At 41.1% G+C, this 18,923-nt stretch overlaps 2 protein-coding genes across 3 annotated transcripts; one reads left to right on the forward strand and one right to left on the reverse strand.

The window, feature by feature from the left end:
- The first annotated feature begins 1,538 nt into the window (after positions 1–1,538).
- Positions 1,539–2,785, forward strand: LOC133419752 (transmembrane protein 238-like). The gene has a single exon (XM_061709167.1). The coding sequence runs from the start codon at positions 1,648–1,650 to the stop codon at positions 2,119–2,121; it is 474 nt and encodes a 157-aa protein (XP_061565151.1). The 5' UTR covers positions 1,539–1,647; the 3' UTR covers positions 2,122–2,785.
- Positions 2,786–6,477: 3,692 nt separating this feature from the next.
- On the reverse strand, positions 6,478–18,430 carry LOC133419751 (polyunsaturated fatty acid lipoxygenase ALOX15B-like). 2 transcript variants are annotated; one of them, XM_061709166.1, is made up of 15 exons: positions 18,324–18,430; positions 18,048–18,192; positions 17,581–17,782; positions 17,406–17,487; positions 17,094–17,216; positions 16,882–16,985; positions 10,172–10,338; positions 9,877–10,020; positions 8,896–9,099; positions 8,725–8,811; positions 8,458–8,627; positions 8,186–8,307; positions 7,937–8,037; positions 7,667–7,837; positions 6,478–7,545 (listed from the first exon to the last, which is right to left on the reverse strand). In XM_061709166.1, exons 2-15 carry the CDS (start codon positions 18,165–18,167, stop codon positions 7,366–7,368), a joined length of 1,977 nt encoding a protein of 658 aa, XP_061565150.1. In that variant the 5' UTR covers positions 18,168–18,192; positions 18,324–18,430; the 3' UTR covers positions 6,478–7,365. The 2 variants fall into 2 exon arrangements, with proteins under 2 accessions (XP_061565150.1, XP_061565149.1); XM_061709165.1 differs by having other exon boundaries at positions 17,581–17,785.
- Positions 18,431–18,923: the final 493 nt, after the last annotated feature.

Below are 18,923 nucleotides of genomic sequence, written 5' to 3' on the forward strand. Positions count from 1 at the left end.
AGGCGGGAAATTCGGCCTCCGAATTGCAGCACATTTTGCAGCACACAGCCTGTTCAAGGCAACGGAGAGATACGCTAGAGGGCTCATTCTTTTTGGTTTGGAACGCTTCATCTGACATTATTACTAGAAAACTTAAAACGTATACAAATTTTTTTCATAAATCCTGCCTCAATCCTGCCTCAAGCTCCTTTAATTGTACCAACAGGATGCCACAACAGGCTCTGGGTTGAGCTGGAAGGGTCTGATGAAGCTTAGATAAGTGGTTGTCAGCTGCAACCTTCACTCATGGCTGAAGGTTGTTACCGGTACTAACTGATGGATGCTTGTTTGACACTTTATATTTTATGTGACCACAGGACCACAGTCAGTAGAGCATCAGCTCATTGAGGGTCCCAGTGCTGCTCAGTCAGGGCTCTGCCAGTCCCCAATGCCAGGGGGTTAACACATGAACCCTCTTGCGATGTGCTCATTACTACATAGAGTGGCTTTAATACTTCTTTCTTCACTATTCAATATAAACTGTTGATTCATATTTACAACATGCATTGTCCTTGAACACTGTTTGCTCCATGAATCCATCTGTCTGATCGTATCGCCGTCGGCTGTATCAGGTGACGAGTCTATTGTTAACGGGATCGGACTCAAGCTTGTACAGCTGCTACCTGCATGTTGTACAGCTAAGTGGACATCAGTATATCTATTACAGAAGTATTTTTAGTCTGAAGATGCCAAGCTTTCACTAAACACAAGCGAATGTTTGTTTAGGAATCAAGGGTTTACAATAACAGAGTAATCAATGTGGTGATCCTAGTTTGAGCAGGGGGGCCGGGTCTGTGTGCTCGTCCAAGACCTCCCTGTTGTGTGGGAGCGACGGGTCATCTGGAATGACAGTGTGCTCACGGGTTACTGGGGGAGGAGATGAGACACCGTCATCATACAGATGATGAAGTTCATGTGACTCTCGGGAGCTGCAAGACGGAATTACAGAAGAAACGGGAGCAGCATCGTTGCTCAGAGGCCAGCATTTACGCTATTTGTCCATTCAAGCTTCCGAGAGAGGGCAAAGGAAGAATAATCAGCCATGGACACAAGTGGAGAAACTTCACTTCCAGGTGGGAGTCAGAACTTGCGCTCGGACCCACAGCCGGTGCCCAGAGTGGCCTCGGGCTGGACCCAGCTCCACAAACCCATCATTGTAATAGTGATAGGGTCTCTGATGTCTGCTGTGGGAGGGCTCCTCTGCCTCATCCAGTCCCCGAAGATGACTGCGGCGTCCCGCTCCGTGGCCTCGGGATGTCTGTCCATAGGGCTGATGTTTGTGCTGCTGGGGCTGGTGTGGATCCCTATTCTGAAGGAGAAGCACAGACGGAAACCATTCAGCCAGGAGTCATGAACAGAAGATGGGAAGGACTCCGTAAGGTGTAAGTGGGGGAGGCTATTTTCGTCAGTGATGCAACTAAAACCTCCAATATAATCACGTTGGTGTGGCTGCTGCTGATAACGGTCTGTGTACATTGTACTTTGACCGGAGTCACAGCAGGTTGCTTCATGCGTTTCCCTCATTGAGGATTCCACTTCACTGTGGTGCAGCATCCGTTGCACTGGATCCCTTCTGCTTTTGGCTTTCTGAGGACCTCCGCCACCTCCATGTCGACATCTGTGCAGGTAGAGTCCGTCATGGAGAGGACGTACGGAGGACTCGGCCGCTGTAAGTGCTCCTTCTGGTTTGCAGTGGCCCAGGACATACTTGGAATCCTCATCATCTTGTTGGGGGTGTTCGGAGGGCTGGTGGTCCACGACCTGTTCATCTACGCCGGCTCCATAATCATCTTCCTGAGCCTGATCTGGTGGGTTTTCTGGTACGTGGGCAACATCGACGTGCCGCCCGAGGAGCTGGAGGATGACGTGGGTTTGATCAAGCGGAAGAACCAGGGACTCGGCCGCGTCGTCCGGCAGGTCTCCACCCGTCTCTCTCGCGGGATCAGGAACTCTTTCAGGAAGAAAGGCCTGTCAGGTGACGAAGGACCAGACGCTGCTACGGACGTGTCACTCAACACTGTCTGTAGCAGCATGGCGGCCTCCTCGTCAAGAGAGCTCATGAGAGAGACGTTGTCAATATGAACTGTCGGACATAAAAGACTGGAAACGACTGCCAGATGTTCCCTGTGTTTGTCATTTGAATCTGTCGAGGGGTTTTCTGTGTTCGCTCTGCACTGTTAATGATTAGACATCACCGAGGTGGCGTCTGGATGAGATCCACAGGCTTTAATTCTGCTGATAAGATGTACACTTTGCACACAAAAACACGCGTTTATTGACACTTGTGTAGTAACCATAGCTTTCTCTTCTGTTTTTATCATTGGTCACCAATTTTCAAGAGTATGATTGTGACTATAAACACGAACCGTAAGAGATAAGCTATACTACGCCATTTTTGTTGAATAGTGGCACATTTTGGACATATTTTGGTCAAAATATGACAGGGCTACAGTACAAAGGTGAACTTTCCAATCATGTCCCTACACCTCTTCATAGCAGCTGTTAAAATGTTGGTTTAGTTTTAAGTGGCATAGTGTAACTCTCGTGGTCCCCTGCTCCATATCCTCAAAGGACACAAAGTAATCCTCTACTCCTGTGACAGTACGGCTTCACGTCATTTTTTGTCAAACAGTGGATGTCCAACTTAGAGAAGAGACTCGTGGACGTAATGGTGGAAGAGGGAAGGAGAAAGTGATGAAGCAAGAGACATGGAAATGGTGGACATTGTTGTGAAAGAGACTCAATCTTCAGGGGTCCGTTTCACAAAGCAGGTTCAACAAACACTGAGTCTAATCCTGAACTCTTAGTTGATCTACTCTGAGATCGGAAACTCTGAGTTTTCGGTTCCAGAACAGCGGATTTGAGGTAATTTACTCAACTCTAAGTAGTTTCACCGGGAGTTAAGCGCGAGCGTGAGGGAAATAAAAAGCCAGCATCAGTAGAGCGCTGATACAAGGATTCACCATGGCAACCGGCGACACAAAAGAGCGACATACATTTTCTTTTTTTTCTTTTTAACTTTATTTATCTTTTCAATTTACAAAATCCCTTTGAGGAAACGTTAGTTTGCATCTCAAGATCCACATACTTCACGCCACTGGAGTTAGAAGCGTTAATACGTGCATATGGCGAGTATGAGAGCATATTTTGAAAAAAAAAAATGAAATGTTATTGTCAATTAGATCAGGGCCGTCAATTGGGTACGGCAGCTGCCACACCTCGGCTTCAGGGGAGAATGTAAATGTTTTTTTTTTTAAATACATTTATGGAATTACTCTGTATCTATTTGTATTGATGTATTCTATTACTTCATACATATAAAATAACTACAAATGCATATCAGAACAACATGATGGATTTCAGTAGGTATTATCTATCCCAACACTTGTACCCCCCCCTCATATCTTGAAATGTCCCAGCGTCCCTGACGACAGTGGTCTCTATCAATCTCGTTTTTAGTGCGCTCTGCAGATATAATATATGTCCTGCCATTTTCTTTCTTTTTATTTAAATTGATTTATTTTATTATATTTATGTTACTTATGTAATGACTTATGCACTTCATCCACTTTATGTCTCATACTGTATTTGTTTATTTAATTCCTTGATGCCTGACTGTCCACGGTCAATGTTCTGACTGTAATTGGAACTTTTAAATAAAGTTTTAAATAAAGTAAAAAAAAAAGTGCGCTCTGCAGTGTTTACTAACTTACAAAAATTAAAATGAAGCAGACAACCACGCAATAAAAAAAAAAAGAAAGAAGGCAAGTGATGGGTCCAGAATATATTAACGAGGCTGTTAGCCACTGATGGATTAATTATGCAAGTTCATCTCAAAGTAAGATATAAATCCTCTTATACATCTGTTTAAGGGAAATATTTGACTTTTTTTTACTCTCCCTCTCCTTTTTGCATTTGGACTTTAACTGTTTGAAGTTAAACTGGGATGTCCCTGTGATATTGTTGCACTGACATAGTGAATAAAATACGTTGCGTTTGTCAGATACGCCTTTTCTGCTCTCTACTCTGCCGCTTGCTGTCCGTGGTGCAGAAAACGGATGTGTATTGCGTAAAGACCCATTGGCTGAATTGACGCCACTGAGGGAGGAGACAGAGAGAAACTCCAGGTTCGCTGAAATAAACCTGGTCCCGACCAGGTTAGATTCAGAGCGTCTGTTACTACGGTAACTGACCGAGAGCTTAAATTACCCCTCTTTGTGAAACAGGCTAGAGTTACCTCTCTTTCTCTGGTTTGAGTTACCTCCCTTTGTGAAACGGAAAACTCAGAGTTTCCCTCATTTCAGGGTTAACAGACTCAGAGTTCTCACTAAACCTGCTTTGTGAAACGGGCCCCAGGACTGTAAGGAGACCCTCTGTGAAAAAAATGCTCAAACTTCCTTTGTGTCACTTCAAGCATAGTAGTGTCGGCGTCTCCACTCGGCTCCATCCTCCTCTTCTGCCTTGCATTTCCCTTTATGAACTCTCCTGTTTCAGCTTTTGCTCGAGACAGATCCGATGCAGATCAAATGCAGCAAGATGTGAATCTGGGGGAGATAATGACAGAAACTGCATAGTTCAGCTCTCATTTGGTTCACAGATCCCTGCAAATGTGGACGGCTTGCTGAATGAGGATCTTTGACTGCCTGAAATAAGATGAGAAAATGATTTTTATGAGTTTTTGAACGAGTAGGTATTTCAAATGCTCTCAAACTAATGAAAAGTGATGTTCATAAAATGCCCCCTTTAAGGATAAAATGAGGAATGCGCATTACTGAGAATACTTGTTTTTCTCATCTCAGCAATTGTAACTGTGATACAGAAGGACAATGTACATGTATATAGACCCTGCATATAATATATTTTTCAGACTGCCGAACCAATAGAAAGATGACATGAACACATCTGTTCTCAACACAGATGAGGGTAGAAGGTTCTCCTGGACAATATAACGTCTGTTGCTGGACTGCAGCTTCCAAGACTGTTTGCTCGTTTGCTGATAATATTTAACTTATAGTTGTAACTTTCAACATCTGTGTTATGAGAATGTATATTAAAATAATCTGCTCTAACAAGTTGTGCCTGAAGGTCCATGAAAGTATAACACAATCAGCAGTTTAGAGTCCTTTCTTGAAGATGTTGTTCCTCGTGTATAAAAGTCTCCGGTTCTTACTGACTGCTTGGGAGTTTGGGGTTTGTACTTTCTTGGGAGTCTTTACAGTCACGTGTGAATCACTGTTTGTCAGTTATGTTGTGTAGCTGGTCAGCATGTTTTGAATGGCGTGAATGGAAAGTCACTAACAGAAAGCTGCTCAGTTTCTGTTTTAGTGTTTTGGACTTGAATCTATGTTTGGAGAAGATCCTTCAAAAACACATGCTGCTTGTGGTGTCGTGGTCTGAAGAACTGCTTATTTGATCATGTAAATGACATATCCACACTTATCATTATTTTAATCTCCATGCTACCCTTTTCTGTTGATTTAGGTTTTATTTGTCCTCACATATAAATGTTGAATCTTCTCCTTCTTTTACGGTTTGATTGTCACCACCGGGTGCCCTCTCTGGTGAAACGTTATGCGTTCATCACACCAGGGAATTTTAAGTTCCGACTCGATGAGATTCACCGTGTCAGCGTGGTAGATTTGTGAAACAGCACGAGGCTATCCTTAGGGAGTCATCCGTGGAGCATCAGATGTGGGAGAGAAGGAAGGAATACGGCAGATGTTAACACACAACTATATTTATGTTAAACATTTTCAACAGAAACAAGCGGTATATTGAGATGATAGGGCTGCATCAGAAGTTACACTTTTATGTTTGCTCATTAAATGTTTCAATAACTGATGTTGTGGATCTCTTTGTAAAGTTACATGTTTTAAATATTTTTGTTGTTGTTTTATATTAAAGTATTCTTTTGCTATTTCAGATTGTTTACATCACTTTACAAGCATGACGAGGTATAATCATTTCACAATGAAAAGTCTTTTTTTGTAACTTTGTCCTTTGTAACTTTGTAACTTGAGCTGTTGTGGTACTGTTACAAGATCAGTTTAAAGGTCATAAGACTTGATATTTTAAGTTTTAGCTAAAGCTACTCCAGGCCAAATAATCATGTAATGATCTCATGACCAGATGTGTCAAAAGTATTCACATTCATTACTCAGGTAGAAGTATAGATACTAGAGTTTAAAAATACTCCTGTAGAAGTTGAAGTATCAACTCAAGTTTTTTACTCAAATAAAAGTACTGGTTTCAAAACTACTTAAAGTATAAAAGTAAAAGTAATGTAAGGGGGAAAAAAGCCATTAAGGACAAAAGTCATTGAAAATGAATGCATCTTAGTATAATAAAAATATATTAAAGAACCATATATGTGTACTATTGAGCAAAGTATTGTAATGGTGCAAAAAGTCAAACTTCAGAGGCATGTTATCTTTTATCCTAACCTTTATTGGAATGTACATCCAAGTTTAGTTGCAGGAATCTGAGGGAACGGATGTAAGAAAAAAACTGGACAAGAACCACACAACCACAACCAAATTCACTCTATCCGGATGGAGCAATTTAACTGGATAGTTTTTTTTTTTAAAGGCCGAAATGAAATAGAGTAACATGGCTGTTTTTAAAATGTAAGGAGTAAAAAGTAGAGATAATTGCGTGAAAATGTAAGGAGTAAAAGTAAAAAGTTGTCTGAAAAATAATTACTCCAGTGAAGTATAGATAACCAAAATTTCTACTTAAGTAAGGTAACGAAGTATTTGTACTTCGTTACTTGACACCTCTGCTCATAACTGATAACGTCAAAACCTACAAAAGCTACATTAAGTAGAACTCTGTGTTTGATGTGTCTTTGTTTTCTTGGTTGTGCAGCCATGCACACAGCATTTTCTGACATTGACTGCAACAATGTTCGTAACAAAAGCAAATGTACAAAAGACTTTGCCCTTTTCATTTTCTTCCGCCATTTGCTTTTTATTGTTATTCACCTCCTGTCACAAATACCCCTAATGTGTAGCAATACTAAAATCAGTAATTAGCTCCCACCCTTTATTAATCATTTAGACAAACAATTTTTTTTATATTTTTATGTGCTCATAAAAGACAACAATTAAGGATCATCAGTGTAACTTACACTTACAATCATGTAACATAAGTCCTGCAATATTTGATCTATAGGGAAAAAAGTGATTCAAATATGATTTTAAGGATCAGACTTTTCCTGTCAAACAGTATCAGTGAGGGTCACAATGTTTAGTTCATCCTCAGATCCCTTTTATTAACATAAAGCTGAATTTGGTCATCTTCTGAGGAGTTCCCATCTGCTGATGTTCAAATTGCCACGCTGTTTTCCACCTCCAATGGATCCATGTATGTGTACGGCAGCTCCAGACTCCTGTTCCTGACTTTGATGACTGTACTCAGCACTTCGAGCTCGCCTTGAAAATCCTTTATCACCTTACGGGGAGTCTCCTCGCAGAAGTGGTCCTCGGGGTACTTGCCAATAGGCACCTGAAGGGATTGATGGCACATTCAGGTTTTAAATATTCACCAAACACACCCTAAACGATAATGTGCAGCTGTTGAAGTGGAAATGCCCTTTTTTTTTTACGTTGAAGTCTCACCCACTTACAAAGTCACTGGACTGCCGGCTGAGCAGCCACATAGTGGACATGCCCTGAGCTGTGGTTTTAACGTCTGGGAAGGTTTTCAGCATCGTGTGCTTGTCTGTTGTCCCCTTTTTGGTTGGTGGGGGAAGTTGCAGGGTGATGGGAGTGTTTGGCATCCAGCCACCAAAGTCGTACTGCGGTGAAGGAAATGGCAAAGCGATGAATCATTGATTCCTTTTTCTAATATACTTTATGTCCAAAACCATCACAACTTCAGTCACACGAGTGGTCACCTGTCCAGAGTTCACAGCAGCGTGCTGGGCTGAGCAGGTGAAGATCACCATGGTAACAAACTTGACCATTTCAGCTACGGTGGTGAATTTCTGTGGAATTCCTCATATTTTGAAAGAATTAACTTGGTTACTTCACACCATTTTAGGAGCTCATTCACAGTTTAGTTGATGCTCTAATAATACTTTTGTATAATCTGCACGTAGAAGGACATTATCTTCATAAAGTTTGACATTTTAAGTAAAATCCACCTGTGCAAGCTTGAGAAAGGAATCCATGTTCAAAAATGTCTGAAATCCACTTCTGTAGCTCAGAGTCTCGCTGGACTTCGCTGTCGTTCTTGTAGTAGTAGCCGAGGGTTCCCTGCACAAACCTTGGAGAGAAAAGGGATGCCGTTTGTAAAACGTTGTCAGATACAGTTTAAGAAACAAAAGTAAACAATGAAATAACTACCGATCTGTTATCAGTTCCACACCTGTCCCAAATCTAATGCCAAATAGAAAATAGGACCAGTCTATAGTACCTGTGGATGATATCCCAAAGCTTGAGTCCATCGTCCCTATAGTAGAAGTTCGGCACGTCCTCCAGCCCGCGCTCAGGAATGTCATCTGGTATGCAGAGGGAGCTGTATGTCATCGAGGACAGTGATCTCCTCAGGATTGTGACCATACCTTCTCCACCACTGGCTGCATACTGGGACAGAAGTCGTCTCACAGTTCAAAACAGCAAAACTCCCTTAGTTACATTGCAAAGAGATGCTGGCTGTGGTCTACCGAGTTTGTTTTCTTACCCGAGTAAAAACTCCCACTTTAGATATCAGAAGATTTCTAGCTAAGAAGTTGATCTGCAGAGTGTAGCGTGTGTGAGGTATGAGAAGCTGGGGGAAGAAAGCAGTCTCTTAGGAACACATTGCATGGTTATTATTCCATACCGGCCCCATGTTTGCACACCTGGCTGTTACCTTGTACAGAGGGTGCACCATGGGCACGTTGCGCAGCAGTGACACTGCAAAAACCTCGGCCAGCAGGTGCGTACGCAGCAGATGTGTGTTGAGCTGATGCTCATTGAAATCGGCGCTTCGTACAAAAATCTTGGCCACCTGCCAGTCGTGCTTAGAATCCGTAGGAAAGAAGATCGGGTTGTCTTCTCCTGGTTGCTGCTTCAGCTGCGGGAGACAGACGAAGCACGTGGGCCAAGTTTAAGTATAGTGAAGATGACTTTGTATGTGTGTAAATACGATTGTGTTTAATATGTCAGGATTTTATTAGATTGTTAAAAGTATGAGGGTTTTTTTCTATAAGATTGTACTCTGATGGTTGCTCTCAGTGCAGAACCACCTCCTGTTTTTATGACCAGACTGATTAGCTGAGTTCTTCTTTAGGTGAGGACGGTGAAGAGGAACGGATGTTTAAGATTGATGGTTCTCCTCCTGTTTTTCTCTGGGTTTTGGTTGTCGTAGATCTTTGCTGGGTTGGCATGTCGGATTAGAGATAGACAACAGAAAATATATGGCTGAAAGTGTAACATTTTTAAGTTTCTTTCACTGCAGTTGGCTTCCCAGATAAGGTTCAACAGATAAGGTTCAACACTGGCTCCTACAACGTACAAAACACCTCCCCTTTTCAGTATGAATATGACTGGATTGATGACCACAGTGTGCATTTCTCTCCTACCTATGTGGTTTGAGTTTACCTCCGGCTGGAAAATATTGAACATGATATAATAAAAGCTTGTATTAACTCTGATTATCTTCCCTGGTTTTCTTTCAGATAAATGGTTCCAGGCTCATTCATAGTCAAACTTTTAAGTGTGTGATAGCTGCTACCGACATTGTGCTAAAGTGGATCCTTTCTGTCATTGGAGAAATAACCCTGAACCTTATGGTTTGAAGAAAATCCAACATTATACATTCATTTTTGCATAAATTGAGTGATAATCTCACCTGAATAGCAATTGGGATCATTTTGTTATCCGGGGTTTTTTGGAGCAGGACCAGTGGGGCCATCAAGTACTGCTTCTTCCCATTGACGACGTTTGCTTGCACTCCGTCCATGTTCTTGTAGTCGAGCAGGAAGACGTTGCCTTTCTGTTTGAATTTTACACAAGAATGAGAAGGAACCTGTCTCATATTCATAGCGTCCACAAAATACACTTCAGGAAAGGTACTCATCTGGTAAAAACATGTATGACATTCAATGCGAGTCTCAGTCTACTTTATTTAATTTTGAGATGATCACCTTAATTTCATCATTTAAGCTACAGCGAGCATGGTGGGAGTCCATGCTGTCAGTGACTGGGAAGTTACTGGGAAGGGCTGTGCAACGTCTGATCAAAAGGGGGTTGACACCATTCAGGTACTGGTATCCAAAGAAAGCATCCTCCTCCCAATGCTGTTTGACGTACTCTGCAAAAAGAAAAACGAAAACATTGCATTTCAAATAATTCAATTCTGTTATTGTTGTTACTCACACTTTTGACTGCAATTTCAGTGCAATCTGTCAGTTCCTTTAGTTTCTCCCTACTTGGTATTGAATTAATTTTGAATCGGACTCAGCTGAAATGAATTGGATTATAAATGCATTACAACAAATTGTACTGAATTGGACTCTGTATTGGACTTCTATATCTATATATTCACTAAAAATGGACTGAAATTAACTTTTGTTGTAAAATAGTGGAACACGTTCAAAATTTAGCTAAACTGAATTTCAGGTGAAAAAAGAAATTGAAAGGGTTTTTTAGCAATGCTGATACAACAACTTTGATCGTGTGACTTATTTTAGTTGAATATACTGTATCTGGGTGAAATGGCACAAACATTATTTCTTGTTTCAACGCTCAGGAAGCTGGCGGCACCAGCAGACACACAGGCGGGCGGCTCGATAAACAAGACTAAACAGTTCTTGATAGCTGGATCTCAACAGCTGCGTAATATCTTAAAATAATATTTACATGTTTTAATAAATAGCCAAACAAATTTGCAAATAAGTTAAAGGAGCATGAGGCAGGATTTATGAAAAATATTCGTATACGTTTTAAGTTTTCTAGTAATAATGTCCGATGAAGCGTTCCAAACCAAAACGAATGAGCCCTCTAGCGCAGTGATTCTTAACCATAGGGCCGCGGCCCACACTTGGGCCGCGAGCGCCATCTAGTGGGCCGCGAAAAAAATTCAGTTTTGTACGTGTGGGCCGCGGGGGCCGCGGGACTGCATAGCAACTCCCAACCAAATGAGGAGAAGACAATCAGCTAGCTGTACGTGTAATATTAAGAGAAATGGTGTGTATTTACAGAGTAAATCCTTCATTTTGCACAGAGTAGGTTTAGATCCGCCAGGATCAGGGATCGATTACTTGGGTCTGCGCCCAGAGCGAGCGAGCGCGGCGTGATCAGTTATCCTGACGCGTCCCCGCGGCCGGGGAGGTCGGTGCCGCTCGGGCTTGCGGGCTCCGTCGTTTACTGCTGAAGGATTGTACATGTAGATGTGTCTGGACTGTTGTTCGGGCTCGCAAAAGCATCGGAAAGTGACACGGCTGCAGCGGCCAGAGAGCTGCGGGCTCAGCTGATCAGGCTCGGATGAAATCCGACACGCGCAGTCCTGACAACTTATTAATGTAAATAAAACTTAGTAAGTTACTTAGTAAGTAATTAGCTTGACTCTTACAGAGATGAGAAGCCTAACAGGTCGAAAGGGAAGTTCAACCCGGAATGGACAGATTCATCCTGGTTCAGTCTTCCCACTGGGACAAAACCAGTGTCTCATGCGTTCAGAGACCGTGGCGTTCAAAGTGCGAAAGTGAAACGCCACTGAAACAAAACACAAAGTTTTTCATCAAACATATCCACTCAAGTCTGAACTGAAGTCACAGAAAATAAGCTGACCATCTTAAACATGTTTGGGTCCACATACAGCTGTGAAGCAGCTTTCTCCACAATGAACATAATTAAAACTAAATATCGTTCCAGGCTCATCAATGAGCACCTTCTCTTGATAACCTGACACCATCCAGCCCAGATTTAAAGTCCTGGCAGGAGAAATTAGAGCTCAGTTCTCTCACTGAACGACAGAAAGTGAGGGCATAAGATTAAGGGGAAGAAAGAAAAACTGCAAAACTTTTAAATTGCTAAGATGTGTTTATATTAATTTATTATAAAAATGTGTTGAGACAATTAACAAAGAAAAGGGGAAATTCAAACTGCTGGTAAAGAAATAAAATAAGATAGCATTTGAAAAATAAAATAAAATCTTATTTATTTATTTTATTTTTAAGAGAAAAAAATGTGTAATTGAAGTTACACATGTTAATGGGCAAATATGTACTTTTTTAATATAACAGTCAGATGCAGATGTTGATACAACTATGAGGCTACTTGAATATATATATATATATATATATATATATATATATATATATATATTTATTATGATGTTCTGGACCTTCGCTGCTATACAGTGTTAATATTTAACGGGCCTCGGGCCACTCTGTACTGAAAAAATTGGGCCCCAAGGTCAGAAAGGTTAAGAACCCCTGCTCTAGCGTATCTCTCCGTTGCCTTGAACAGGCTGTGTGCTGCAAAATGTGCTGCAATGGTGCCCGGAATTTCCCGCGCTGGGCTGCGGATGTGACGTCAAATGACGCTGCATGCGCGTTCTCCCCGTTCTCCCGTGCCGGCTTCACTGTTGGCTGCAGTTCCCCCGACGGCCGTCGTGGCGAAGGGTGGCGCTAGAGAGTCTCATTTCTTAAAAGGAGCCTCATGCTCCTTTAAAAGGAGTGCTTGAAAACTAGAGAGATAAAGTTATTTATTGCATCAAACTCATTCCATTTGTATGACTGAATACTTGGTAGCAACAGGGTAACTTAATAGATGGATGAGTGGACTGTAGATTATTGTCTGGGAATTGTAAATCCCACCAAATGTCATATTACATAGCCTAAATGCAAAGGGGTGTTGCAAAATAAGTAAACTGTAGATGTTTGGCTTTCCTGGCATAGATTTTAAGGCAGGGTGAGCAAATCTATATGATTTATAAACCGTAATTTTCTTTTAACACATGGTGAATATTTCTACACCCTCCGTTAGCTTCCCATCTTATGAGTACATTCTGTGAATAAAAAAAGGCCTCTTTTCATACATAACCCTGGCTTTGTAAATTTGAAACAGAATGGGGGCAGCCTGCTCCCATGAGCCATAACCAACATTGTTCCATCCAGTCGTCAACAGGGGGATAGTTTGCACATGAACTGGGGAATAAGTTATTTGAAATATCAACATAAGTGATGTCATCTAGAAATTGCTTACCCCACCTTTAAAATTATACAAAGATCCTTATAATCAGAGCCGGATTAAATAAATGGACTACACAAGGCAGACTGTGATTTTCGGGCCCCCCTCCATCGATGTTATTTATGAAATCTTAAACTTACCAAAGTTACTAATAAAACTTAATTCACATTTTACATAGCAAAGTCATAGTCAAGTTGGTTCTTTGTATTCCAAAATAAGTCATGTGTTGTATATTAAACAGTCTATCAGACTATTTTTAGATTTTTATTATTTATACGTTATTACAATGCTCTATTAAATGCTATTAAATTATCCTTATCTTATCGATTGTGAGCATTTTGCAGAAAATCCTAATTAAATGTGTTGATTAAATTGAATAGTTAAATAAGAAGTCAAATCTACAAAGACCAATACAATTTGCAGTAAGACAAAGTGTGCTGTAGTATGTATGTCTGTATGTGTATATGTATGTATGTGTATGCGTATGCAGAGCCGTTAGAGAGATTTGCGAGGCCCTGTGTGAAATAGCCAGGGTGGCGCAAAATTTTTGGGTTTTTCGGGTCGGATCTGGTGTCTCTATGCGCAATTTTAACTCTCCAATTAGCAAAATACTGATGGATTAGCAAATCCCCTGATGGAAATTTCCTGAATCTGTCTCGTTTTCTCGACATTGTGTGACAGTTTGTTCCACCTCCACCTGTCTGGATCAGAGCAGCTTGTGTCTGCGCTTGGTCTGATCATTGGATTGAACAACAGACACGCGTCATCATTGCACATATATTTATTGATATGCACAGACTAGTACACATTTAGGTCTGTAATGGAACGTGACTGTTGATATTTATAAAGAAAAAAAAAAAAATAGGGGAAAAAAAAACGGCCCATAGCGCCAGGCCCCTTGGGGCGCCAGGCCCCTTGGGGCGCCAGGCCCCTTGGGGCGCCAGGCCCCTTGGGGCGCCAGGCCCCGTGCGGTCGCACGGTTCGCACATCCCTTGCGGCGGCCCTGTGCGTATGTATGCGTATATATATATGTATGTATACTAAATATAGTAATAATGCACATATATATATGCCTTAGGTTTTTACCGGCATGTTATCAACCATTAATATGTGTGCAGACAAAAAAAAAAAAAAAAAAAATTTTTTTTTTTTTTTTTTTTTTTTCCCCTCTGTCTGGGCCCCCCCCCTGTCGGGCCCTAGGCACGTGCCTACTCTGCCTCTCCGTTAATCCGGCTCTGCTTATAATACATGTACAGTACCAGAGGTGGAAAAAGTACAAAAATATTGTACTTAAGTAAAAGTACAAATTTTCTGCTTGAAAATTACTTAAGTAAAAAGTACCCATTAAGAAAATTACTTAAGTAAAAGTATAAAAGTACCTCAACTTAAATATAATAAAGTACAAAAAGTACATGGGTTAAAATGTACTTAAGTACAAAAGTAAAAAGTAAAAAGTAAAAAGTACAAAGTACAAAGTACAAAATTCAAAGTACAAAATTATTTTCAAAAGGATTGCAAAGAAATGAAGAATCCAAGAATTTGCTTACAACTCTAAATAATGGTGATATTATTCTGACCCCTTTAGTGTTTGTTTCCATTACCCCATTTTAATTTCTCCCTTTGCTCATCACTGCTGCTGTACCCCATCGGCCCCGCTGACAGGTTCACCCAGCCTGTAGTATGCAGTGACAACATTAAGCAACGCCAGCTGATAAAGGATGAGACTTTTGAACTTTTAAATGCCAAAACCACCTTAGAAGGGGTGGAATCAAAGAATGGTGCGCATGGACACGCGTCGGCTGCCGCTCAAGGCTGATTTATGGTTCCGCGTTACACCAACGTACCCTACGGCGAGGCTCTGCGTCGATTTAACGCGGAACCATAATTCAGGCTTCAGTCCTCCTCGGTACTCGACGCGACGGCGGTTCCTCCGGCCTTCCGTTCCGCCTCTGCGGCGCAACTCTCCCGGGAGCTGCGGCCATAGACATATATAAAGGCTAGATGACTCGTCCGCGCTGCTGCCAATGGAGAGCGACGTCGTCACACGGCGGCCATCTTGCCACAGGAGAGCTCGCTCACTTTAACATTGTGTTCAATGGAGCATGTACTGCTTAAACAACCTTAACTTGCTCAATTCTCAACAGATTTTCAAACAGTTTGGTTTGTCATGAACGTCAGAGATGTAGTTATGACACTGCATACTTGTGAATAATTATAAACATTGAAAAACGTACTTTTATATCAAAATAACCAGAAACAGATAGCCATGACATGGTTTTCATATTTAATCAATATTTCTATAGTATTCTTAGTAATATTTATAGTTACATTATAACATATATATATTATTACCATATAACATATATATATATATATATATATATATATATATAGACATATTATTACCATATAACATGTATTCATATGACATAACATATTAATATATTATTACATTATGATGTATTTACGTCATGACATTACATTACATATGTGTGTCTATATATATATATATATATATATATATATATATATATATATATATATATATATATATATATATACACCTCTATCCATTAAGTGTAATGAGATTTTTTTTACTAAAATGAGACATTTTAACTAGAAATAAGACAAATATTCTTGTTAAGATTGTGAGTTTTGTTACTTATCCTGTGAAGGACAGAGTCATATTGATAAGTTCAGAAAAGTGTTTTTTATTGTTGTGTTTTGATGTATTTGATGTAAGCCCAGTGGATATTTAAAGCTTACAGAAGGCTGCATTTAACTGCTGCTATGTCATTCCTGCAGTATTTCTGCAGGTGTTTTGGTCACTGCTATTATTTGTAATATATTATATTATTTGTAATCAGCACAAATTATCTGTCCCCATACGATAAAATCCACCATCCCCCCTGATTTTTTTTTTTTTACAACTTGAGTACTGGTGGTCACCCTTGATAACTTGGGCAGGTAACGTTAGTTAGTGGTGATACACAACTATTGTATATGCTGCATGATTAGGTCGTTTTTCGCAACGAAGAGATACAATTTCAACATGTCCAAGCATCCCAAATCATACCCACGTTAATGACGTTTAAGATGAACCAATCCGTTTGTAAATCCGTCAAGATTTCAGCAAGTTATGAGTATTTTTGTCTGTACAGACCACTCACCCTCCAACAGCAACAACTATAGCGCACGCATGCGCACCAGAGAGTCTCCTGTGGCAAGATGGCCGCGGGTGAACGACGCTGGAGACTCCGCCGTGAGTCATCTAGCCTTTATATATGTCTATGGCTGCGGCTCCTTCTCGGTATATTCACGCGCCCCCCTTCCTTCCCGTCCGCCTCATGGTTCCGCGTTAAATCGACGCACACCTACAGTGTGCGTCGCTGCGTACCCTACGCTGTAGCTCTGCGCCGGTGTAACGCGGAACCATAAATCAGCCCCCGCTGTGCTGTTCTTCAATTTGTAGCGAGTAACGACGTGTCCAATTTTAAATGTAGCGGATTAAAAGTACGATTATTTCCTTGAAAATGTAACGAAGTAAAAGTAAAAGTACAGAAAAATGAAAGTATCAATAAAAGTACAAATTCTCAAAAATCTTACTTAAGTAAAATAACGAAGTACTTGTAGTTTGTTACTTTACACCACTGTACAGTACCTGATTTACTAGTCTTTTTGCAGTAAAACACGTTGCTAATATCATCAATATCCTTCCACCTCCTTTTATAAAAAGTAAGTCCCTTCAGTCCCAGTTCTGCCAACCTAAAGGAAAAAATAAAAACACAAGCCTTTTAATGTGACTGACACTTTTTATAGGCATCTAAACAAGCGATATAGGCAGACATATGTGCAAGAATATGAGGCCTTTACCCTGTGGAGGCAGTGAAGAGAAATTCTGTGGTTTTGGTGAAGGAGAAACGGACTTCACAAGGCAGCAAAAGAGGGTTCTTTGCCTTGATGCAGTGGGGTATTCCCTCCAGGTACACATCCCAGCTGGGAAAAGTGAAGAGTGAAGAGTGGTTTATTGACTCTTAGGCACATTTCATAGTGTGAAAAATCCTGGCAGATACATGGTGGCTCATAGATCATATATCCTGAGCGTTCACTCAAACAAGGGCAGTAAAAGCTTCTTTCTTGTCTAGCGTTTGGTTGCATTAAATGTAAAAATGCATCAAACCTCACCGATAGTCTTCCTGTCGTTGCTTGAGCTCCTGCTCCCGAGCGTACCTGCTGAGATGATGGTCATCGTCAAAGACTCTCAGAGCTGAAAAGACAAAAGAGAAAAGTAAGGTTGGCTAGGCTGAACTAGTTGCAGTCCACTTCTCATGAACTTTACTGAACTAGCTCTTCCACGGACCTGTTCCCTCTCTGAAGCGGTGCACGTCGCCGTCAGTGATCCAGCGGTAGATGGGGAAGTTATAGATGTGTCCCTCGGGTGATTTCACCACCACTTTGGCAGGGAACCAAGAGTCTTCTGGACAAAGCGGCAGAGGCTGTTTGTCTAGTTCTATCAGCACCAGCTTCCCAATGGACGTGGGGCAGGACACAGTGAAACCTGTCTTCTGGAGTATAACAAATGTTAATTCAAAAACTCCATAAGACATCAAGTACATCTGAAAACTGAGAGCTGAGCTGTAATATTGTAGCGATCAGTGTTGAATTACTCCAACGGCAGGAGAAATAAATCCAGCTAAATCAACTGGCAGCTTTTAATTGTGTTATATATTTGCTGCACTACAGATGTGAGTCCGAGTATCAGACATGGAGGTTGATCTACCAGACTTACAGTTACTTTGATAAACGCAGCAGCCCCTTTCAAATTACCGTCATGAGCCACTTGCGTTCGCTCTCTCCATCTGTGCCCACCAACTTAATGAAGACTTTGTTTAAAGTCGCAGAAGCTGCCAAATCAGCAGTGAAAACGGTCCCTTCATATTTCACCATTTTCACTCTTGACACTAGAATGATACTATTGGGGAGAAAAAAAGAACTTAATTGGCATTGATATGGGTTAACATGACCATGGTGTTTAAAGGCAATAAATTTAAGCTACAATAATAAGACAGGAAATGTCAAAAGACATTGCACCAGCTCACTTACCTCTACAAATGAAGAGAAGTTCCCCTGAAGAGCTGCTGAACTGATGCAGCTGATCACGTCTGACTCATCTTTATATACACACCGCTTTGTGGGAGTGTCTGTTACTGTTCAACAGGGGAGTGAAAGATACGTGTTCTTTTGTCTGGTGAATCAAGAAAGACTAGTGGAAAGAATTACAGGTTAACAACTTTTAATCATGTCAAGCACAAGGTTTTTTTCCGGCCGGAGGTACAGTTGTCTCCGGCCGGGGTACACTTCTTTCAGACCGCGTGAGTCGGAGAGAAATGCACCACGTTTTCATGAGTCCAGTCTTTTTTATACTCTGAAGGGGGGTGTTCTTTGCAAGTGAATTTCATTGGTGGAGGGAATCAGTTACGGGAAAGAACCCCCGAACTTTGTCACTTCCAGCTCTACATTTCCTTTACTGTCTGTCTCCCATCTGAGGTGTCAAACCAGACCGCAGATCAGACCCCCCAATGCTAAACATCTGTGTCTCCCCATTGTCTTCTCTCAACAAATTGTATGTGTATTGCTATCAAGGGGAAATCACCTTAAGGTGTCACCTTTCCCCCGTCTCCTCTCCAACATTATGTGTATTGT

Source organism: Cololabis saira, chromosome 19, assembly GCF_033807715.1.
Source record: "Cololabis saira isolate AMF1-May2022 chromosome 19, fColSai1.1, whole genome shotgun sequence".
Classification (NCBI taxonomy): domain Eukaryota; kingdom Metazoa; phylum Chordata; class Actinopteri; order Beloniformes; family Belonidae; genus Cololabis; species Cololabis saira.